Raw genomic sequence first — 23,903 nt, 5'->3', positions numbered from 1 at the left:
TTTTAACGAGGCAACGGATAAAGCGTCACCACCAAGTTTAAGCGGCACAAGGGGGAGTGTTGAAGGAAAATCGGCTTTGTGTGCCTTATCAAACTAGGAGTAGTTCCATGATTGTAATAGGAGAGAATGTTCTAGAATTCCTAGTTCTATTCGGAATAGTTTTCCTTGTATTATTAGAACATGTACTTTGTAATCCCTATATATAGGGCTCCTATATATTCTCAATATTGAATACACAATTCTCTCATCAATCTCTCTCGAATCTATTATCCTTAAACAATAATATCAGATGTCATAATCTGAAGTTCTGAACTTACAAGAGTATAGGGATAAGTAAAGATTCAAACCAAATTAGGGTCATGCCAAGTTTAAAGTAATGAAAGGCCTTCGGATTTGCAATCATGCATCTACATGCACCTATAATCAGCATACCAATGCGCAACATGCATGTGTGAAAACTAAAAATTCATAGTGATGCAGCACCAGAAGGAATTTTGAGAAAAAATTGAACAAAGCTAAGAAAAACAGAATAAGGAGAAGATTAATGGGAAGAGTTTCTCAAGTTTACTCAGTAGTCTGGCAACATGGAGCAATGGCCATATATATTTCTATACCGTCCAATAGAACTAGATCAAACATTTGTAAATAGTCAGAGAGAGAGAGAGAGATATACCACATAAGAGATGGAAGCTTTGTTTAGCAGCATAAAAACCACAACAGGTCTAGCAGCATAAAAACCACAGCATAAGTTCAGACGAAAAGGAAGTTTCAAGTAACCTTGTCCAACATCGACAGGAAATTTCTATCCAGAGACTCAGCAGTAGAATCATCTGATTAGGTAATTACAAAGCACCTGGAGCCTATACAAGAATTCAAATGTAGAGGTCAAAATAATGATATTGTATAGAAATGAACAAATGCATTAAGAAATGATATGGTAATTGGCTAACCATAGAGTTTATAAGAAGCAGCTGAGAGGGGAATTCACTAACTAAACCAAGACAGAACAGAGAATTGGATAATTACCATTGCATATCATATACGTTTGTTATTGATAGAAATGTACTCGATGTGAGCAATCTTGGGCCAATCTTCCCCTGTCTCTCTCTGGCAACGTTGTTCTAGTAAAGGACAATTTACGATGTGCAGATAAGAAAGGGAAGTGGGTAGCCCTTCATCTGGCAAGCATTGGAGTTCAGGGCAATTGTGAATTTCCAACTGTTTAAGAGAGGTGAGTTGTGTAAACCCCTTGCCGTCCAGCTTCGAAATACCGTGGATACTGAGTTGTGAGAGAGTGGGGGGCAGCAGCCCCTCGTCTGGAAATGAATCTACAACTTGTTCACATCCCCTCAAGTCGACCCACAAGAACTCAAGAGAGGTGAGTGTTGGTAGACCCCACTGCATACGGTTTCCAATGAGTTTCTTGCAGCGCCAGATGTACAAGTATTTCAACTTAGACGGCAATCCCCCTTCGGGAAATGATTCCAATTCTGAACAATCATCTACGAACAACAACCAGAGAGATGGGAGAAGGTTGTGCATGTGTTGCGGCAACGACCTCAGTTTCGAACATTTATGGACTTCGATGGTCTCCAAGTTGGGCGCATTCAGCCCTCCATCTTGAAAACAAACAAAATTTGGGCATGAAGATATTCTGAGTTTGACAAGGGAGAGGAGTGTAGTGGAATGGAGAGATTCTACATTGACATTGTCCAGTGTGAGGCTTTCAAGCTTTGGGAAGCAGGCTAACATGAATGTCCCGGTTACCTCGGGACAAGATTTCAGACGAAGCTTACGAAGATTAGGAAAAGGCTTAGAACCCACAGTCACCACTCCATTAAATCCTTCAATCTCTAGCTCTTGGAGGGAAGGTAGCTGCTCAACTGATGGCAAGGACAAACAATTTCCGCAATCCAGAAGTCGAAGATGAACCAGATTAGATAAACTAGAAAGATCTTCCAACCAACCTGGAAATCTTGTGCCGCCATAAGATCGAATCTCGAGTTTTTTTAGGTTTGTATGAGGTTGGAGGTTCTCCAGCACATCTCTATCTTTTTGCGTATCGTCGGTGTCACCAGACTTGCCTCCCCATTCCAAAACTAATTCATCCAAATACTTCTTCTTCCTCATATTGGTCTCCATGGCATCTGTTACATGCACAATATTGCAAAGCCCAGAGATGCATAGTGTTCCGCGCAACTGCTGAAGCTCTTTAATCTCGACAATGTTACCACCAGTGTATTTGTCTAGGACGAACTTACCTCTTATTGTTTGGAGATCTTTCATTTTGCCCATCCTTCGTGGCATCTTTTCTATCTTTGTGCCTCTAATAGCAAGATGACGCAAGTTGATTAATCTTCCCAAATCAGTTGGCAACTCAACTAGAGATTTACAAGCGAGCAACAACAACGTCTGTAAATTATATAAAGTACACATTTCATCGGGTAACTTTTTAATTGATGTCCAAGACAAGTCCAAGTGCCTTAGATGCTTCAACTTGCTAATTGAACTAGGCAGCTCACCAATTTCGTGCCTTGATAAATTGAGCACTCGTAAACATTGAAGCTTCAGGAATATATCAAAATCGAAGTTGGGACGTACACGTACGTACTGATATTTTGACAGTACTAGAAAGGTTCGCAAATACTTGGCTTCACACAAACTGTCCCATTGATCAATTACGGCAGATGCATTCACACACCATAAGTGGCGAGTCTTGCTGACATTTTCCAATACTGAGTTATTGTTCTCCAACCTAATACAGAACTCTCCCGAGACAAAGTTTGCTAAGTCATGTATAAGGTCATGCATTGTGAAAATTGGCTCAACAGAATAGTGAGAATACTGCTGTGGTACATGTTGAAAAAATGACCTCGACACTAGATCATCAAAGTACTTATCTCCGACTTCTTCAACTGTAATCTTCAATTTCAGTGGTAAGAGATCTTCAGCCATCCACAACAAAACCAGATCCGATTTCTGAAACTCATAATCTTGAGGAAATATGGAACAGTAAGCAAAACAACGCTTCAGATGTGGAGGTAGATAATGGTAGCTCAACCATAGAGCGGGTAAAATGTCATTCTCTTCATCTCGCAACTCCCATATGTCATTGTTCAATATTTCTTTCCATTTCTCAATATTTGGTTCAGAACGTAAAAGACCCCCAAGTGATTTTGCAGCTAAAGGGAGTCCTTTACACTTTTGAGCAATCTGTTTTCCAATCACTTCAAGCGACGGATCTGTAGTAACACCTGCATTCTTGAAGGCATACTTTGAGAACAACGACGAGCAATTTTCCTCAGATAATTGCATTAGATGTCTACTTTGAAGGGTACCCATCCTGCATGCGACACCTTCATCACGTGTTGTGACAACGATCTTACTTCCATGACCTCCACTCTCAAAGGGTCGGCTCAAGAGATCCCACTTCATTAAATTCACAGTCCAAACATCATCAAGAACAAAGAGAAATTTCTTCCCTGTCAACGTCTTCTTTAGTTTAACTTGAAGCATGTCTAGATCTGTGATGTTACAAGTTTGTGAAGTGACCGCCCCGTAAATTGTCTGGGTTATTTTGATGACATCAAATTCTTCTGAAACACAAGACCATGATTGATGGTCAAAATGTTGCTTGACTCTGTCATCGTTGTATACGAGTTGAGCAAGAGTAGTCTTTCCAAGCCCACCCATGCCCACAATTGGAAGCACATCCGTCTTATTTCCAGTCACACCATCCGCTAACAACAACTTGATAATGGCCTCCTTTTCTTCATCCCTTCCATATACACTAGACTCTTCTACCAAAGAAGTTGTGAGCAGTCTTCCTTGTGGTCTATCTTTAACACCCTCTTTCAAATCAAGCACATCTTTTTCGTTGACAATAAGTTCTAATCTGTCAAGAATGTCCAGTATCCTGGGTTCCAGACTTTTGTCAAGTTCATGAATGGAAATAGAACTAAACTCGAGTACCTGATTTGTGCGGCTGCTTCCAGAATCATCTCCTTCCATCTTGCAACGCAGAGTTTCAGTCTTGATTTCATCCAAGAGGTCATCGGCATGATAGAGAACATCTTTAAGCTCATTAAGCCAATCCCTGACGCTAGAGTTTCTGAGTTGCTTCTCCTCTGCATCATCAAGCAACGTATTAACCGACAACAACTTCATCTTCAACTTCTGGAGCAGCCCAGCGGTGGTCTTCTTTCCTCGGATGAAGTCAACAACCGGACGGGAAGCCATCCTATCAAACAGAACAGCAAGAGAAGAAGAGAGAAAAGCTCCACCCACAACTTCCAGAGCCATGGTTTCCTGATTAGACAGAAAAGCAACGTGGTTCGTTAATTAGTAATGATTCTCAACATCCATTTTGAACTAGATTTAACATATTTTCAAGACTGTAAGTAGTAGTACCTATCAAAACAAGCTTCAGATATGATCGCCTTAACCTGTGATCTATGTTGCTCCGTTTACTCCAAAGTTTCTATTTCGCCTTTGCAAATGGAATGAGAGCTGAGTAAACATACAAATCAACAAGAGCAAAAGCAAGAGTCGGTTTCACTTGTGAGAAAAGCAAAGGAAATTTACAGAATACGCAGTGGTTAAAGACCAAAATGTGAAAGCAGCCCATTGAGCACACATAACAGCAACGCGTTTCCTCCCATCAGATGCGTAAATTAGTATATCTATCATGCTCATTGAATATATTTGTCATGCTCATTGAATATTTAATCCCTATATATAAAAGGTGGTATCTGTGGACTCAGTTCCTAATTAGACCGTCGTCATGGGTTTTATACATTTTCTCCTTGGACTTTCTATAATGCTGATAACGCGTATACCTCATATTCCACTTGGTGAAGAAGATAAAAGGAAACAGCATGATACTAGGTGCTGTGAATTATTGCATTAGTTGCTAAGACTTTATAAGTTTGTATGCATTATTTGTTTCAACTTTATTACCAACTATGCTTTTGGTAAAGCATCTACAATCTCAGCAAAATGAACAGTTGTATAAACTTAAACATCCATGGTTATGCCAGTCAATCAGCAGAGTCAAGGATTTGCTTCTTAATTAACACATTTTTGTAACCCAGATTTTAAGTACAGTTGATTTTAAGAATGAGGAAGATATGACCCCTCGGGTTTGGAATTCGACTGCCTTCAAATCCGTTCCTTGTGCGGGGAAAGAGCTCCGATTACTTACGGGATGGAGCAACTAGGGCAGCATTAAGGCTGGGCATGGGGTCGGCCCAGCAGCGTTTTCATGCACCGAGCAAAACCACCGCGAACATTAAGGTCAAAATAGTTAAGAGCAGTGGAATCAACTGATCAGGGAGTCTATACAAGAATTCGAAGGTAGAGATTTAAGTGCGTCAAACCAATGATGTTGTATAGAAATGAATAAATGCATTGAGAAACAGAGGTAATTGGCTAACCATAGAGTTTATAAAAGCAGTTGAGGGGGGAATTTACTAACTAAACCGTACCAGAACAGAGAATTGGATGATTACCATTGCATATCATACAAATTTGGAAACGATTTGAATGCTCTTGATGTGAGCAATCTCAAGTCAGTATGTTGTCTGGGGCTACCCCGTTTATGCCAGCATTGTACGTTGTCACAATAATGTGCTTTCATGTGTTACTTACAGAACAAACCGATGCTCCAGGTTTGTATTATAAATCAGCTGGACATGACAGTGTTGTATACTGTTGCAGCTCACAAGGTAACACCGTAACAGTGTAAAAGGGAAAAAGGCGATAGGAGAAAAACTGAAGACAATTGCTTTCCAAAAGAATCATATTGTTTGCTTCAACTTTTTAAACTGTACATATATGATTGGTGATTACATTGGACCGAATATGTCAAATGAACCTTTGGCTTCTTTCCGTCTAGCATTTCTGAGATGATATGATACTTTTTTCCCACTCAAATACACCAAATCTATCTGTTAAAACCACAGATTCCTTGCATATCTCTTCCTCTGATCAAGCTGCAGTAACAACAACCAAATCTCCTCCATTAATTGATTTATCTCCAGCTTGATATTGCTATTGTTAAGGATCTGTTATGGCTAGAGTTTAGCATCAGTTACAAGGCTAGGATTGAGCAGCTTGTTAATTGTTGTAATTACAATTGAATGTTTTCTGTAAATATAACCTTGTATACTGCTATATATTGTATAGAATGCATTTGCACAAATCAATGAAAATCACTTTCTTCATGGTATCAGTCTAGGTTTCGTATACTCACCTCTATTTTCTGTCCTCCTCTTGTCTGTCTCTTCTGTGTCTTCTCTCTTGTCATCCATGGCTACTTCATCCTCTTCCCACACTCCTACCCAAAACACTTCTCAGTTCATCAAACTTAATGAAACCAATTACTTAGTTTGGCTCTGACAGATCAAACCTTACCTCCGTGGTGCAAATCTCTGGGGCTATGTGGATGGCACCATCCCTGAGCCCGATGCCACCAAAGACACTCCGGCTAAGACCATTCCCAATCCTGACCATGCAAAATGGGTCACAATTGATCAACAAATTGTGAGCACTCTCAATACCTCCTTAACTGAAAACATAGCTCGTCTTACCGTTGGGTTTGACACTTCCAAATCCATCTGGGACTGCTTGTCTCGCCATTTTGCTCAGAAGTCTGCTGGCAGTGCTACAAGTCTCAAGCTTCAACTCTTTGATCTCCAAAAGGGCACACAAACTGTCGATGCCTATCTCCAACAAGCAAAGTCAATTGCTGACTCTTTGGCCTCCATCAATCAACCAGTTTCTGATGCTGATCTTGTTGTAGCCACACTCCATGGTCTAGGTCAAGAATATCTCATGCTGCGAACAGCTCTTGCCCAATCTACACTCCCTGATTTTTCTGATCTGCGTGCAAGGATCTTAGCTTTTGAAGCTCAACAACATGTTCATTCCTCTGCTTCTCGTGCTTCAGCCTTATTTCATCAAGGTTTTGCCGTTGAAGCCCAGCCCCGTGGCTCCACCGTTGATGCCCAGTCTCGATCTACCACGGATCTCCATTCCCGTGGCCCTCCACCTCGACGGGACTTCCGGCGCCCCTTCAACGGCGGCCGCCACTACCAGCGCCGTCGCGGAGGTGCATCTCGCCCCTTCCCCACTTCGCAGCCCGTGTTTCCTGCATACGGGTATTCTCCGTGGCCAGCACGTCCTCAGGGGCAGAATGGGCTTTTAGGCCCAGGTCCACAATGGTGTCCGAATTGTCACACAAATCAGCATCATCTCTCTCAGTGTCCACATCGTTTCTTTGGTCCATCCACTGCCCCTCCCTTTGCTGGTGCACATAATTTTGGTGATCCCAATTGGTACCCTGATACTGGCGCTACTCATCACATGACGGCCATGCCACTTCAAAATTCTCTACCTTATGGTGGTCCTCATAACGTTTATATGGGTAATGGTGATTCTATGCCAGTCACCCATTCTGGTAACCTTCCATTCTCTGTAGGCAATTCCAAATTCTCCTTAGAAAATGTCTTACGTATACCTTCAATTCGTAAAAATCTCTTATCTGTTGCTCGCTTCACTAAGGATAATCTTGTCTTCTTCTTATTTGCTCCTGATTTTTATCAAATTCGTTGCTTACGCACTGGTTGTCTCCTTTTTCAGGGCCCTTGTAAAGATGGGCTATATCCCCTTCTCCTGTCATCTGATACAACCATTCCTCATGCTCTCACAACCGTCCATTCCTCTCTCTGGCATAATCGTCTAGGTCATCCTTCTTCTGCTGTCTTAGATGCTCTAAAGTCAACTCTTGGTTTCCCTTCTCATTTTCGTAATTTCTGTCGTGATTGTGCACTTAGCAAATCACACCAATTGCCTTTTCCATCGAATAATGTATTTGCTTCTGAACTTTTTCATATTATTCATAGTGATGTGTGGATGTCTCATGTGTTGTCGGTTAGTGGCTTTAAATACTATGTTGTGTTCACTGATGAATTCTCACGTTATACATGGATATATCCAATGCGCCACAAAAATGAGGTGCTATCGCATTTTCAAACTCTTCTTGCCATGGTTCGAAACATTTTTAATGGGGCTATTAAATATCTCCAGAGTGATAATGGTACAGAATATGTGAATACAACAAAGATTCTCATGTCCACATACACCGCAACAGAATGGCCTTGCTGAACGCAAACACCGTCACATTGCCACCATGACTCGCACACTTCTCCTTACATCTGGGGCTCCTCAAAATTTATGGGTAGAAGCAGCCTTAACCTCTGTCCATCTTATTAATTTACTTCCTACCTCTGTACTTAATTGGTCCACTCCTCATTCTTGTCTTTATGGCACTCCTCCATCCTACTCCTCCCTTCGTGTCTTTGGTTGCTCTTGTTTTCCGCATTTAGATTCCTATGTTTCCAATAAACTGTCCAGTAAAAGTGTCGAATGTGTCTTTTTAGGATACAGCCCTAATCATAAGGGCTATAGGTGTCTTCATCCCCATACAGGTCGAGTCTATGTATCCCATCATGTTCTATTTAACGAAAATTCTTTTCCGTTTAAAGAGTTACAGTTACAGACTCCCGCTGATCCGCTAGAATTTGTACTCTTGTCTAGCCCAGTTCCTCCGCAGGCCCACCTGCCGAGCCCATTGCCATCAGACTTGGCCCCACCTGCTGAGTTTTCATCTCCCAATGGTTATGACCGAGTTGCATTTTCAACTCCCACCTCTGCAATACCAACGTCCCCTGCACCTCACCCAGCTTCACCACCCCAGCGGCTCCCCCAGATTCACCCGGCCGACACCTCTGAGCCCGTGCTTTCTTCCCCTGCTCGTCCCCTTATCCAATATGCCCGTCGCCGTCCCACGCTGGCGGCTCAGTCTGTTCCAGCCGCAGCGAACCCAACCGCAATCCACGTCGCGCCCGCTCCACCTCCAACGAGCCCAGGTACATCTTCAGTCCTAGATCTAGCCTCTGCGACCCCTGTCGCGTCCTCCTCCGTCGGTCCTTCATCTAGGCCCCCACTTCCCTATCTTTCCTCCGCGATCCAAGTCGGTCCTTCATCTGGGCCCGCTCCAGTTCCTTCATCCATCGCTCCTCTGACGCAGGTTTCTGTTCCACCATCAGCAGCCACACCTGATGCGGCTCCAGCCCCTGCAGCCCCTGCGGTCGATCAACCCACCGTAGCACCTTCTCATCACAGCATGGTGACTCGTCTCCGGGACGGGATTGTTCAGCCCCGAACACTGCCTGATGGCATGGTTCGCTATCCTGTTCCTCGCGCTCTCATCTCCTTGGTGGAACTTGCTGAACCCACTTGTTACTCCCAGGCTTCTCAGAAATTAGAATGGCGTCAGGCCATGACAGAAGAAGTCAATGCACTACTCAAAAACAACACATGGACCCTTGTGCCTCCCTCTCCTCAAAATGCAGTCGGTTGCAAATGGGTCTTTCGAATCAAGAAGAAATCAGATGGCTCTATTGAACGGTACAAGGCCCGTCTTGTTGCCAAAGGCTTCCATCAACAGCAAGGTATCGATTATGATGAAACATTTAGTCCTGTTATTAAGCCTGCAACTATTCGTACTGTGATTACTATTGCTGTTTCCCGAAGTTGGCCTCTCAGGCAATTAGATGTCAAGAATGCCTTCCTTCATGGCATTCTTAAGGAAGACGTGTTCATGGTACAACCTCCTGGCTTTATTGACCCATCAAAACCTCACCATGTCTGCAAACTTAACAAAGCACTTTATGGATTGAAACAGGCACCTCGTGCTTGGTTCCATCGTATGAGCTCATTTCTGTTATCTGCTGGTTTCACTCAAAGTCTATCAGACCCATCCCTATTTATTTATCGTCATGGTCCACATATTATCTATTTTCTCCTATATGTTGACGATATTGTGGTAACTGGGAGTAACAACCACCTTCTTCAGAGCTTTATACAGTGTCTTGGGCGAGGTTTTGACATCAAGGACCTAGGTCCCCTTCATTATTTTCTTGGCTTACACGTTACTACTCATCAAAATGGCCTACACATGAACCAGCTTAAATATGCTCATGATATTCTCTCTAAGCATGATCTTTTGTTGAGCAAGCCTGTCAGTACACCACTGTCTGCCAAGACTGATCTTACTGCTACTGCTGGACAACTTCTTGACAATCCAACCACATTTCGGGAATTGGTTGGATCATTACAGTATCTCACTCTCACTCGTCCTGACATAGCATTTGCAGTAAACATGGTGTCTCAGTTTATGAGTCAGCCTTGTGTACCACATCTCATTGCCGCCAAACGCATTCTCCGATATGTCAAGGGCACTCTTGGACATGGATTACTCTTTACCCCTTAGCGTCAGCCTGTTACTCTCTCAGCCTATTCTGATGCTGATTGGGCTGGCTGTCCAACTACTAGGCGTTCCACTTCTGGTTATCTTGTGTACCTTGGCTCCAATCTCATCTCTTGGTGCTCTAAAAAGCAGCCCACTATTGCTCGCTCTAGCGCAGAAAGTGAATACCGTTCACTTGCTCATGCTTGTGCTGACACAATGTGGTTAGGCTATCTTCTCTATGAACTTGGTGCTAATATTCAGTTTCCTGTGTTATTGCATTGTGATAATTTGAGCACCACGTACATGGCTTCCAATCCCATCTTTCATGCTCGCACAAAGCACATAGAACTTGATTACCACTATGTACGGGAAAAGGTTGTCATTGGGAGTCATAGGATCTGTTACATTCCTTCCGTAGATCAACCGGCTGATCTGCTCACCAAGCCATTGCATAAGCATCGCCATTCCTTGCTGTCAAACAAATTTGTGCGTCCAGGGCCCTCAAGTTTGCGGGGGGATGTTAAAACCACAGATTCCTTGCATATCTCTTCCTCTGATCAAGCTTCAGTAACAACAACCAAATCTCCTCCATTAATTGATTTATCTCCAGCTTGATATTGCTATTGTTAAGGATCTGTTATGGCTAGAGTTTAGCATCAGTTACAAGGCTAGGATTGAGCAGCTTGTTAATTGTTGTAATTACAATTGAATGTTTTCTGTAAATATAACCTTGTATACTGCTATATATTGTATAGAATGCATTTGCACAAATCAATGAAAATCACTTTCTTCACTATCAATATCCTGTGTTGATGAAACCTAAAATTCTGATGATTGTTTTCCAAGCAGATTTGAAAATATAACTAAAAGGGATTCACAAGCATGGAGTTCCTCCATCTTCTGGGAATCAGTGACTTCCAACATCGGATCCTTCCATGGCTGGTCAAATGACCTGCAGATACTGTATGACCAGACCATTAGTTTTTATTAATGGTATCAAGAGGCACATAAAACACACGTTACAAGACACCAAAATAGGCCAGAACATTAGTTTACAGACACCAAAATCAGTGAGGAATCTGCTATTCCCTTTAACAAATGTCAGTACGGTCGAACAAATTTTTTTTTTCCCCGTCAAATTCACTTTACTCTATTAGTTAGACCTACAAGGAGTCCTGAAAAAGTCCAACAAAAGTACTGCCTTATTTAACTTTGACATTAAGAAATGTTAAAAATATATATCTGTAATTGTAAGCAAACACCTTGTGGCTAGACCATGTTCACATACCAAAAAGAAAAAAGAAAAACAGGTTGGACAACAGTATATATTACCATCTCCAGGCAGGATTAGCTTCATTAGGGCAACGTATCTTCCGCCAAAGTGATTGGACAGTTTCATTATCATGCAAGAAACCTGAACCAGAAAATCATGTAGTGTGTCAAGTGTAAATCTAGTTGTCATGCACGTGCACCTGAGTGTGTGCGTGTAAAACATTCAGTCAAGAAAATGGTTCCTACAAGATTAGTCATCTCTCTTGTTAATCATCCCAGCATCCCAACAAAATGCGAGCAGCAATGGCTGCAGCCATCTAAACTTAAAAAGAATAGTCCTAATATCGAATTCGTTAAGCATCTAGGCAATTAGACAGTAACTAGTATATAACAAAATATCAAGTACCCAACAACTAGTCACACATCTATCTACAAATATCAAGTACACTTCTGTCCACTTCTATTACACAGAAGTTCTGTGACAGAACTATATCAATCAAAGTCAAGTATACATACCTCTGTGTCACAGGCATGGACAAGATGCCTATATTCTCCTCTAAGCATCCTAACGACTTTCTTTGCAATAGAGACACTATTGACAATGAGAACTTTGTCGTAAATGTTATTAAGTGTCTTGCGAAGATCTTCCTTACTATGTACTGGTGTAGCAGCTTTAGATTCAGAAGATTTTACATCGGACTTGTCCCTGTTCATCACATTACCGGCTTCAACTTTACTATGTCCAGAATCAATCCCTTTCCTGAACTTTGAGGTCTTCCCCAATAATGGCCCCTTGGACTTAACTTCCTTCCCTGATCTGGGTGGCGTAGCCACACCCAGTCTTGGACCATCATGTGCATAACCATTCACCTTTTCCACACTAGGATTGTCAATTCCTACAGAAGCTACTACATCTGGATTATCGTGTGCATAACCGTTTACTCTGTCCACATTACTTCCTTCACCATGTGTCTCATATAAAGTTACCTCCCCCATCTCATAGCTACTGTTATCAACCTTTTCAGGGGTAATCGTTTTTATATTTCCTTCAGAGTATGTCTTACTTCTGTAAGAACTTTCCACTTCCTGTTTTTCTTTCCTCAGGCGAGTAACCGCAGCTCTCCAGGCATATCTAGTCGTTGGATTTTCCTTCAGAGGTCAAAGTATTATATGATTTGGCAGCCTGGACACCCCTTAGGCGCCCAACATAGACCTCTGGCTTGCAATCCAAAACTCGCCTGCATTTTTTATCAATTAAACATATATTAACTTCTCCTTGCATTCTAGGTATGCAAAGCGAGCGGAAAATATATTAGAAAACTTCAAAAGCAATCTGACATTCTCATGCTTGTGGATTTGTACTATACATTTACATATATAACAACATCCAAATGCCAAAGCCAACACCAACATACACAAAAATGTGCATTTTGGTATCCTCACTTCCTACTCACAGTTCCCAAGAACTTCTCAAAAACATATAGCAAAGATAAAACGAAAATAATCAAAATTATTTTCATATTTTCCACAAAGAAATTTAACCATCCCCAAGATATCCAACAAACTCTACAGCAGTCAAGAGTCAACACAACACAAGAAGACTAAACGACCAGTACCCAAGCAAAACACTAGTGCAAAACTCCACAACATTCAAATACCCAGAAACACTGAAAGCTCAAAACAACAAAACTAAACTGCAAAACACAATTACAAGCAAGTAACTAGGTAAAGACTGAACCTTGAAACTGAAGGAGTCCATAGGGACCTAGAAGACGAAGAAGACAGAGGACAAGCCCGTAATAAAGAGAAATAAGAAGGGCAAGGCCTCAAATGGCTGGTCTGGAAGGAGGAGAACTCCATAGCCATGAGGTCGGTGAAAGCAACTCTCCCCAGCTTAATATGGCTAAGAGAACTGTGTGCGTGTAAAACATTCAGTCAAGAAAATGGTTCCTACAAGATTAGCCATCTCTCTTGTTAATCATCCCAGCATCCCAACAAAATGCGAGCAGCAATGGCTGCAGCCATCTAAACTTAAAAAGAATAGTCCTAATATCGAATTCGTTAAGCATCTAGGCAATTGGCCCGAACTGTAACACCACTGTTCCTCACACACCAACTAGTTGACAGAGATCATATAGCACCTCAAGGATCAGCGCGTTCTACTATCTCAAGCTGCTAGGAATGATTCGATTAAGATATCATGATGTTGATCAAGAAGTTCCCCTTCATGTGAGTCAGGTGAAGCTAGGCAACAGATGTACTATGGTGACATTAGTATCTTCCTCAGCTCATGTCTCTTTTCAGCAACACATCCATACCTGATCAGACCTTACAGGCTCATCATCATCATTCCTATGCCAGGTCCAAAAGGCATGGGTTGAATTGACTATCTCTAGCTCACAGTGACCAAAACTTGCTTCCCGGAAAACTGACCACTCAGGTGACCGGTGCTCATACCTGTGAATTCATGAGAAGTAATTATAAATGGTCAAGAAATAAATCAGCCTTACACAAGTTCTTAGCTGAGATATTGTAATTATTGAAAAAAATAAAATAAAAGGCTAATGGAAACCCTCATTTTGGATTAAGAGTGGAAGTATTCCAAGTTCTTACAACAGTTACAAGCACCCACCCAATTTGAATGGAATCCATCTAGTGTCAAGCAATCAAAATTATTATACCCTTGTAAAATTTATGCAGTTACTATTCAGTGCAGATGGTACTTCTTGCAAATAGAAAAATAATCACTACAATAAGGACGATTGAAAACCAGATGTCTATAACTCTCACAATCAAATCGATTTTTACTAAACGTTTTATCATCCCACATTGAAAATTGGATAACCTTTTGAGCACAGTGATACCTTTGAGCTAAACCTTCTCTATTTCCTCCATCACCAATGGTAATGTGGACTGCACCGCATGTATTTGATTTTCCACTGTTAACACGGTTCTGTCAAAGAAACCATTACGGATTAAAAACTGACTTCCATGAATTTATAGTTTAGAGATTTGAGCATAGCTATACCGACCGTTCATATGCGTGAACATGACCAGCAAACACTATATCAGCACTAGCAGCATAAAGCAATGGCTCCATTGCTGCCATCATGCTGTCCCCTTCACCTTGATGAGCCTTGTTACTATTATACCAGGGAACATGAAATAGCACAAGCAACCAAGGTGTCTTTTGTCGGTCTACCTTTGACAGATCAGCCTGCAGTTTAAGAAGAATGACAAAAAAATTCTGTTACATGTGTACCTAAACAACCCCTTGATTGATACGAAAGGATTGATGTCAAGAGAGGTAAATGAAGAAGAAAATAACTCAAAGATGCGTGAGTAAAAAATGAAAAGAAAACAGCATAGATAGATGGTAACATTAAGGAATGACACTATGAAAGATGAAGTAGAATGCCTGTCAGATATTACTGTTGAAGCTCATTCCTCACTGTTATATTCAAATGTGCACTCTCATTTCTCAAGGCTTGCTCTCTGATTAACATCGAGAACTTCTTACTTATAACCAAGGAAATAAGGTTGAAGCTGCTGTGCTAAAGGGCTACACTTGGACCAACTCCCAAAATGGATTAATGTTCATATATTTCCTTTTTTATATGTGTTTGATTATTTCTGCAGTTCAGGCTGCAAAGCTTTTCACTACCAAGCTTTAGTATATGTGGATACAGACTACCAAGTCTAGAACTTCTTTGAGTTTTCAGAAAGGTAAGATCAACATAGGTTATATGTGAAAGGGTACACCATATGCACAAGTTATCCAGCACAACCAACAGATCTAAGCAATGGTACTACAATCCAAAAGCAGAGCAGGGCGGTCAGGATTTATATGAGTATGTGGCATAACCTAAACATCTATAATATAGAAGATATCATTGATGAATGCAAAACAAGAATATGAATCGAAGTTTTTTTATTAATGTCTTTATAAATTACTGTAGCAGAAAAATAGGATTCCTTCTGACAAGAAAGAAGAAGCAACTAACCTTCAACCACTTGTATTGATCTGAATATTCATCATAATCAGTATACGAGCCAAGCATGATAATATGAGCACCTGCAACTTCAAAGGAGTAATAAAGATTCGAGCTCGATCCACTCTCTTTATACGGAATTTTCCACCTAGAATTATAGGATTCAAACCCATCCTTCAAGAATGGTATGCTCTCCTTCTCATGGTTTCCCTGGGTTACCATCCATGGCCTTGCACTTGTGAGTGGCTGAACCAGCTCACCAAAGGTATCCCACCGAGGCTGCAAATAATCAGCATATGAAATGTCTCCAGGAAGGATATGCACATCATACTTGCAGCGCTTGATGTGGTCTAGGGTTGACTTTGTCCATCCAGTTTGACCAAGATCTCCTGCCACAGCAAAAGTAATTGGAAACTGAGCTGCAGGGGTCTTGAGCTGAAACTCAGGACCTTGTCCTCCACATTTGTAGAAGTAAACTGTATCATGTTCAAGAGGACCAATGACAGTGTGGTGTATCAGTCCAGACTTATAGATCATATAACTATACGAAGTGCTTTCTCCTTGAGCTACGGAGCTGTATTTCCCCGATGATGTTCCATATTCAACAATTGAAGGAGCAGATCTATCACCAGTGGCCCACGTCACTTGCATGTGCTTGTCTCCTGCCAAAGAGATGTGCACCTGCAATAGCCATTTGTGCAGTAATGTATTATACCAAATGAAAACCCGGACAATGAAAGGAAGCAAGAAAGAGAACTATCAAGCCAAAGACCAAGTGCCTAAACATTTACTTGCCCCATGTGAAAATCGAAACAGATTATTAAGTCATTACCAGAAAAATAACTGCATTGACATAAGAAAATGACATCATTCAAAACTCACAAGGCATTCACAACATCCAGAAAGTCCAAATTTTAATCAAATTAATATCCAGGAATCACCATGCCCATTATAACTTCCAATGAAAGAGGATTTGTTGAAATTCAAATTGTAGGAACTATTTTTGTGCACAAATTAGCTTCAAATACACGCATGTTCTTCGGTTTAACACGCAAAGAACCTATCCATTCCATGACTGAAAACACAATTTATGATTGTTATGCCTACAGTGGCACAAAATTCAACAGTAGCACAAAGGAAAACTAGCATTACACTGAGAAAACCAACACAAAATTGCCCAAAAAAAAAAAACCAACACAAAGCCTTCATCCCCATTGCCAAAACTTTCCTCCCAATTATTAACCTTACACCAATACAGAATCCACCACAGCAATACACAAATAATAGATTGAATAACAACAGATATTAGGAATCCCTTGTTTTTTTTTTTTTTCTTGGAATTTAACTTGCTCATATAAAAATCCAGTTGCTCAATATTCTAAACCAAACATCAAGACCAGCAAAGATAAGACACAAAGGAAACTCCTTTATGGCAAAATCCGCATAACCCAACTATAAAACAAAGCAAATTTTTGTGGGTTCACAACAAATGAAGATAAAAAGTAAAAACCTTATAATATATTTGTTTCCCCAGAAAATGAAATACCCAGAAAGTGAAAAGAAGCAGAACAATGAAACAGTGAAAGGTAAACTCACCTGTTGAGGTTGGGAAGAGGGTTTTGCGTCCCATGGGAATTGGAGGTCTTTGCGAGGCTGAGGCCGGACATACTCGCCTGCGATGACTGTGAAGCCCACCGTGATGAACAACAAAAAGAGCTTGGATTCCATTGTTTCTTTCCCAGGCAAACCATTAATGAGAGAGAGAGAGAGAGTACCTGAACCATTGTTTCTCTCCAGGCAGGATTAGCTTCATTACGGCAATGTATGTTCAGCCAAAGCGATTGGACAGTTTCATTATCAAGCAAGAAACCTGAACCAGAAAATCATGTAGTGTGTCAAGTGTAAATCTAGTTGTCATGCACGTGCACCTGAGTGTGTGCGTGTAAAACATTCAGTCAAGAAAATGCACCTGAGTGTGTGCGTGTAAAACATTCAGTCAAGAAAATGCACCTGAGTGTGTGCGTGTAAAACATTCAGTCAAGAAAATGGTTCCTACAAGATTAGCGATCTCTCTTGTTTATCATCCCAGCATCCCAACAAAACGCGAGCAGCAATGGCTACAGCCATCTAAACTTAAAAAGAATAATCCTAAGATCGAATTTGTTAAGCATCTAGGCACTGGATCCAAGTCAAACTGGATGTCCAGTCAAGCTTCCCAAGAATTACAACTTTTTAAATTCAAACTTTTCGAGAACTGAGGATCCAAGTCACTGGATGTCCAGTCAAGCTTCCCAAGAATTACAGTTGCAGTTGGCCAACGCAATAGTTTTGAAATCAAAAAAATTCTTATACACCTCTTTTTCCTCTGGAATAGTAGTGAAACATTGATGAGATTCATTGGAATGAAGCATAGTTGCAGAGTCTGCTTCTACAGCACTGGAAATTGCCCACATGATAAAACTTGACAGCTTTTCACCACTCTGGAACATTTTCAGAGAAACCGGTAAAGACTAATCTTGCAGTCTATGAACAAATATGAGTAAATAGAGGATACTGTTGTCACTAAAAAATTTCCATACAAAGTAAGAGGGATGTTGAGGACATATTCAACCTTATGAATACGATAGAGCAGCTCAACTATCCAATACACATGACAAGTAGTCATTAGGCATCATGAAGGATAATGTATTTGTTCCACTAAGAATATTATAATATCAGATGTTATAATCTGAAGTTCTGAACTTACAGGAGTACACGGATAAGTAAAGATTCAAACCAAATTAGGGTCATGCCAAGTTTAAAGTAACGAAAGGCCTTAGGATTTGCAATCATGCAAGACATCATGCATCTACATGCACCTATAATCAGCATACCAATGCGCAACATGCATGTGCGAAAACTGAAAATTCATAGTGATGCAGCACCAGAAGGAATTATGAGAAAAATTGAACAAAGCTAAGTGAAACAGAATAAGCAGAAGATTAATGGGAAGAGTTTCTCAAGTTTACTCAATAGTCTGGCCACATGGAGCAATGGCCATTTTCTAAAACGTCCAATAGAACTAGATCAAACATTTGTAAATAGTCAGAGAGAGAGAGAGAGAGAGAGAGAGATGGAAGCTTTGTTTAGCAGCATAAAAAATTAAAAACCACAGCATAAGTTCAGACGAAAAGGAAGTTTTAACTAACCTTGTCCAACATCGACAGGAAATTTCTATCCAGAGACTCAGCAGTGGAATCATCTGATTAGGTAATTACAAAGCACCTGGAGCCTATACAAGAATTCAAATGTAGAGGTCAAAATAATGATATTGTATAGAAATGAACAAATGCATTAAGAAATGATATGGTAATTGGCTAAGCATAGAGTTTACAAGAAGCAGTTGAGAGGGGAATTCACTTACTAAACCAAGACAGAACAGAGAATTGGATAATTACCATTGCACGTCATATTTATCAGTAATTGATTTGAATGTTCTTGATGTGAGCAATCTTGGGCCAATCTTCCCCTGTCTCTCTCTGGCAACGTTGTTCTAGTAAAGGACAATCCTCGATGTACAGCTCTGGAGTTCAGGGCAATTGTAAATTCCCAACTTTTTAAGAGAGGTGAGTTGTGTAAACCCCTTGCCGTCCAGCTTCGAAATACCGTGGATATGGAGTTGTGAGAGAGTGGGGGGCAGTAGCCCCTCGTCTGGAAAAGAATCTACAACTTGTTCACATCCCCTCAAATCAACGCTCAATAATTCAAGAGAGGTGAGTGTTGGTAGACCCCACTGCATACGGTTTCCAATGAGTTTCTTGCAGCACCAGACGTACAAGTATTCCAACTTAGACGGCAATCCCCCTTCGGGAAATGATTCCAGTTCTGGACAACAACATAGCGACAACCACTTGAGAGATGGGAGAAGGTTGTGCATGTGTAGCGGAAAAAATGACCTCAGTTTCGGACATATTGCGACTTGTATGGTCTCCAAGTTGGGCGCATTCAGCCCTCCATCTTGAAAACAAACAAAATTTGGGCATGAACATATTAAGAGTTCGACAAGGGAGAGGAGTGTAGTGGAATGAAGAGATTCTACATTCACATCTTGAAAACAAACAAAATTTGGGCATGAAAATATTGTGAGTCGGACAAGGGAGAGGGGTGTAGTGGAATGAAGAGATTCTACATTCACATCCACCAAATAGAGGATTTCAAGCTTTGGGAAGCAGGCTAACATGAATGCCCCGGTTACCTCGGGACAAGATTTCAGACTCAGCTTACGAAGATTAGGAAAAGGCTTAGAACCCCCAGTCACCACTCCATTAAATCCTTCAATCTCAAGCTCTTGTAGGGAAGGTAGCTGCTCAAGTGATGGCAACGACCAACAATTTCCACATTCCAGAAGTTGAAGAAGAACCAGATTAGATAAACTAGAATGATCTTCCAACCAACCTGGAAATCTCGTGCCCCCATAAGATCGAATCTTGAGATATTTTAGGTTTGTATGAGGTTGGAGGCTCTCCAGCACATCTCTATCTTTTTGTGTATCGTCGGTGTCACCAGAATTGTCTCCCCATTCCAAAACTAACTCATCCAGATGCTTCTTCTTTCTCATAATGGCATCTGTGACATGCACAATATTGCGAAGCCCCGAGATGCATAGTGTTCCGCGCAACTGCTGAAGCTCTTTAATCTCGACAATGTTACCACCAGTGTATTTGTCTAGGACAAACTTGCCTCTTATTGTTTGAAGAGCTTTCATTTTGCCCATCCTTGGTGGCATCTTTTCTATCCCTGTGAGTTCAATATCAAGATGACGCAAGTTGATTAATCTTCCCAAATCAGTTGGCAACTCAACTAGAGATTTACAAGCGCGCAACAACAACGTCTGTAAATTATATAAAGTACACATTTCATCAGGTAACTTTTTAATTGATGTGCCAGACAAGCTCAAGTGCCTTAGATGCTTCAACTTGCCAATTGAACTAGGCAGCTCACCAATATTGTACCCGTATAATCTGAGCACTCTTAAACACTGAAGCTTCAGGAATATATCAAAATCTAAGTTGGGATATATTGATACTAGAAAGGTTCGCAAATACTTGGCTTCACACAAACTGTCCACTAGAAAGGTTCGCAAATACTTGGCTTCACACAAACTGTCCCATTGATCAATTGCGGCAGATGCATCCATACACGAAAAGTGGCGAGTCTTGCTGACATTTTCCAATACCTCATCATTGTTCTCCAACCTAAAACAAAACTCTCCGGAGACAAAGTTTGCTAAGTCATGGATACAGTCATGCATCGTGAAAATTGGCTCAACAAAATGCTCCTTTGGTTGATGTTGAAAAAATGACCTTGACACTAGATCATCAAAGTACTTATCTCCGACTTCTTCAACCGTAGTCTTCGATTTCAGTGGTAGGAGATCTTCAGCCATCCACAACAAAACCAGATCCGATTTCCGAAACCAATGATCTTGAGGAAATATGGAACAGTAAGCAAAACAACGCTTCAGATGTGCAGGTAGATAATGGTAGCTCAACCATAGAGCAGGTAAAATGTCATTCGCTTCATCTCGCAACTCCCATATGTCATTGTTCAATATTTCTTTCCATTTCTCAATATTTGGTTCAGAACGTAAAAGACCCCCAAGTGATTTTGCAGCTAAAGGGAGTCCTTTACACTTTTGAGCAATCTGTTTTCCAATCACTTCAAGCGACGGATCTGTAGTAACACCTGCATTCTTGAAGGCATACTTTGAGAACAACGACCAGCAATTTTCCTCAGATAATTGCATTAGAGGTCTACTTTGAAGGGTACCCATCCTGCATGCGACACCTTCATCACGTGTTGTGACAACGATCTTACTTCCATGACCTCCACTCTCAAAGGGTCGGCTTAAGAGATCCCACTTCATTAAATTCACAGTCCAAACATCATCAAGAACAAACAGAAATTTCTTCCCTGTCAACGTCTTCTTTAGTTCGACTTGAAGCATGTCCAGATCTGTGATGTTACAAGTTTGTGAAGTGACCGGCCCGTAAATTGTCTGTGTTATTTTGATAACATCAAATTCTTGTGAAACACAAGACCATGATTGAAGGACAAAATGTTGCTTGACTCTGTCATCGTTGTATACGAGTTGAGCAAGAGTGGTCTTTCCAAGCCCACCCATGCCCACAATTGGAAGCACATCCGTCTTATTTCCAGTCACACTATCCGCTAACAACAACTCGATAATGGCCTCCTTTTCTTCATTCCTTCCATATACACTGGACTCTTCTACCAAAGAAGTTGTGGGCAGTCTTCCTTGTGGTCTATCTTTAACACCCTCTTTCAAATCAAGCACATCTTTTTCGTTGACAATAAGTTCTAATCTGTCAAGAATGTCCAGAATCCTGGGTTCCAGACTTTCGTCAAGTTCATGAATGGAAGTAGAACTAAACTTGAGTACCTGATATGTGCTGCTGCTTCCAGAATCTTCTTGTTCCATCTTACAACGCAGAGCTTCAGTCTTGATTTCATCCAACAGGTCATCGGCATGATAGAGAACATCTTTAAGCTCACTAAGCCAATCCCTGACTCTAGAGTTTCTGAGTTGCTTCTCCTCTGCATCATCAAGCAACTTATTAACCGACAACAACTTAATCTTCAACTTGTGGAGCAGCCCAGCGGTGGTCTTCTTTCCTCGGATGAAGTCAACAACCGGACGGGAAGCCATCCTATCAAACAGAACAGCAAGAGAAGAAGAGAGAAAAGCTCCACCCACAACTTCCAGAGCCATGGTTTCCTGATTAGACAGAAAAGCAACGTGGTTCGTTAATTAGTAATGATTCTCAACATTCATTTTGAACTAGATCTAACATATTTTCAAGACTGTAAGTAGTAGTACCTATCAAAACAAGCTTCAGATGTGATCGCCTTTGCAAGCTTCCTGTGATCTATGTTGCTCCGTTTACTCCAAGTTCCTATTCCTCCTTTGCAAATGGAATGAGAGATGAGTAAACATACAAATCAACAAGAACAAAAGCAAGAGTCGGTCGCACTTTTGAGAAAAGCAAAGGAAATTTACAAAACGCGAAGTGGTTAAAGACCCCACTAGTGGAAAATATGAAAGCAGCCAATTTGAGCACACATAACACCAACGCGTTTCCTCCCATCTGATGCGTAAATTAGTATACCTCAGATTCCACTTGGTGAAGAAGACAAAAGGAAACAGCATGATACTAGGTGCTGTGAACTATTACATGCATTATTTGTTTCAACTTTATTACCAACTACGCTTTTGGTAAAGCATCTTGCATTATTTGTTTCAACTTTATTACCGACTATGCTTTTGCATTATTTGTCTCAGCAAAATGAACAGTCAATATAAACTTTAACATACATGGTTATGCCCGTCAATCAGCAGAGTCAAGGATTTGCTTCATAATTAACACATTTTTGTAACCCAGATTTTAAACAGTTGATTTTAAGAATGAGGAAGATATGACCCCTCGGGTTTGGAATTCGACTGCCTTCAAATCCGTTCCTTGTGCGGGGAAAGAGCTCCGATTACTTACGGGATGCAGCAACTAGGGCAGCATTAAGGCTGGGCATGGGGTCGGCCCAGCAGCTTTTTCATGTACCGAGCAAAACCACCGCGAACATTCTGGTCTAAATAGTTAAGAGCAGCCTCTATTTCCACTAATCATGAATTTGTACTTAGATTACATTTTCTCAATCCATAAACAATGACATTCCAATGCAAACACAAAGCCACAAGTTGGGCAAGGGATGAAAGATCAGATAAGTAAAGAAATTTGAATTGGTCAAGTGTTTATAAAACTTGGAAGTTTGAAAGTTTCATGACAAAGTGTCGCGAGACAAACTTCTGCTGCAAGAATTAAAGATTATAACATGATTTGTCTAGTAATCTACTCTCATTGTCTCAAGAATATTACACTGAAATGAAAATAGAAAAAGGAAAAAAGTTGAAGATTTGAACATTGTTTCACAAATTCATTACTGCTTCAGTTCTTCTCTTCTACAGGCATATTGCAGCACAGTAAGATATCCATTTCACTTACAGCAAGCCAGCAATCAATTAACAAGCACAAAAGTTTGCTTCCCTACACAATCTCAAAACCAATAACATAACCACATAAGTTCATTGGCAACAACATAACACAATAGTAATGACGCAATCTGTGGTAAAATGACAATTGAACACAACTATAGTTTGATTATCAAATAAGACACCCTGATGTGCAGCATCAGAATTCTTTGGTTTTTTGGAAGCCTTAATAGCAGTCTTCTGTGAAGACCTGTCACCTGATCTCTCTTTTGCATTTTCT

The 23,903-nt window shown here is 40.8% G+C and overlaps 3 protein-coding genes across 19 annotated transcripts in view; all 3 read right to left on the bottom strand.

The window, feature by feature from the left end:
• Window positions 1-4,668, bottom strand: part of LOC133734417 (putative disease resistance RPP13-like protein 1) — a 28,080-nt gene extending 23,412 nt beyond the window's left edge. For 3 of the 5 annotated variants that reach the window (XM_062162066.1, XM_062162069.1, XM_062162070.1), the window contains exons 1-3: window positions 4,411-4,668; window positions 1,027-4,308; window positions 674-860 (exon numbers count right to left, since the gene is read on the bottom strand). In XM_062162066.1, the coding sequence (XP_062018050.1) occupies window positions 1,036-4,302 (3,267 nt within the window). In that variant the 5' untranslated portion in view covers window positions 4,303-4,308; window positions 4,411-4,668 and the 3' untranslated portion in view covers window positions 674-860; window positions 1,027-1,035. The remainder of the gene's footprint in view (window positions 1-673; window positions 861-1,026; window positions 4,309-4,410) is intronic. The other 2 variants (XM_062162065.1, XM_062162068.1) reach the window with 1 other exon arrangement.
• A 1,093-nt stretch (window positions 4,669-5,761) lies between these two features.
• LOC133734415 (purple acid phosphatase 18-like) lies at window positions 5,762-19,140 on the bottom strand. Of its 13 annotated transcripts, none has more exons than XM_062162060.1 (10): window positions 19,017-19,140; window positions 18,768-18,850; window positions 17,355-17,449; window positions 17,176-17,261; window positions 15,592-16,260; window positions 14,616-14,804; window positions 14,452-14,540; window positions 13,906-14,044; window positions 11,648-11,729; window positions 10,990-11,276 (listed from the first exon to the last, which is right to left on the bottom strand). In XM_062162060.1, exons 5-10 carry the CDS (start codon window positions 16,228-16,230, stop codon window positions 11,179-11,181), a joined length of 1,236 nt encoding a protein of 411 aa, XP_062018044.1. In that variant the 5' UTR covers window positions 16,231-16,260; window positions 17,176-17,261; window positions 17,355-17,449; window positions 18,768-18,850; window positions 19,017-19,140; the 3' UTR covers window positions 10,990-11,178. The 13 variants fall into 13 exon arrangements, 10 of the variants coding, with proteins under 10 accessions (XP_062018044.1, XP_062018047.1, XP_062018040.1 ...); XM_062162063.1 differs by having other exon boundaries at window positions 17,176-17,252; XR_009858256.1 differs by lacking the exons at window positions 18,768-18,850; window positions 19,017-19,140 and adding exons at window positions 5,762-5,949; window positions 17,590-17,856 and having other exon boundaries at window positions 11,114-11,276; window positions 17,176-17,449.
• Window positions 17,862-22,697, bottom strand: LOC133730828 (putative disease resistance RPP13-like protein 1). The gene is made up of 5 exons (XM_062158343.1): window positions 22,460-22,697; window positions 19,622-22,357; window positions 19,138-19,537; window positions 18,768-18,820; window positions 17,862-18,059 (listed from the first exon to the last, which is right to left on the bottom strand). The coding sequence occupies exons 2-5, from the start codon at window positions 22,349-22,351 to the stop codon at window positions 17,862-17,864; spliced, it is 3,381 nt and encodes a 1,126-aa protein (XP_062014327.1). The 5' UTR covers window positions 22,352-22,357; window positions 22,460-22,697.
• Between the last annotated feature and the right edge of the window lie 1,206 nt (window positions 22,698-23,903).

Source organism: Rosa rugosa, chromosome 2 (assembly GCF_958449725.1).
Source record: "Rosa rugosa chromosome 2, drRosRugo1.1, whole genome shotgun sequence".
NCBI lineage: Eukaryota > Viridiplantae > Streptophyta > Magnoliopsida > Rosales > Rosaceae > Rosa > Rosa rugosa.
The sequence above is the reverse complement of the archived record's forward strand: the minus strand, read 5'-3'. Positions and strand labels throughout refer to the sequence as shown.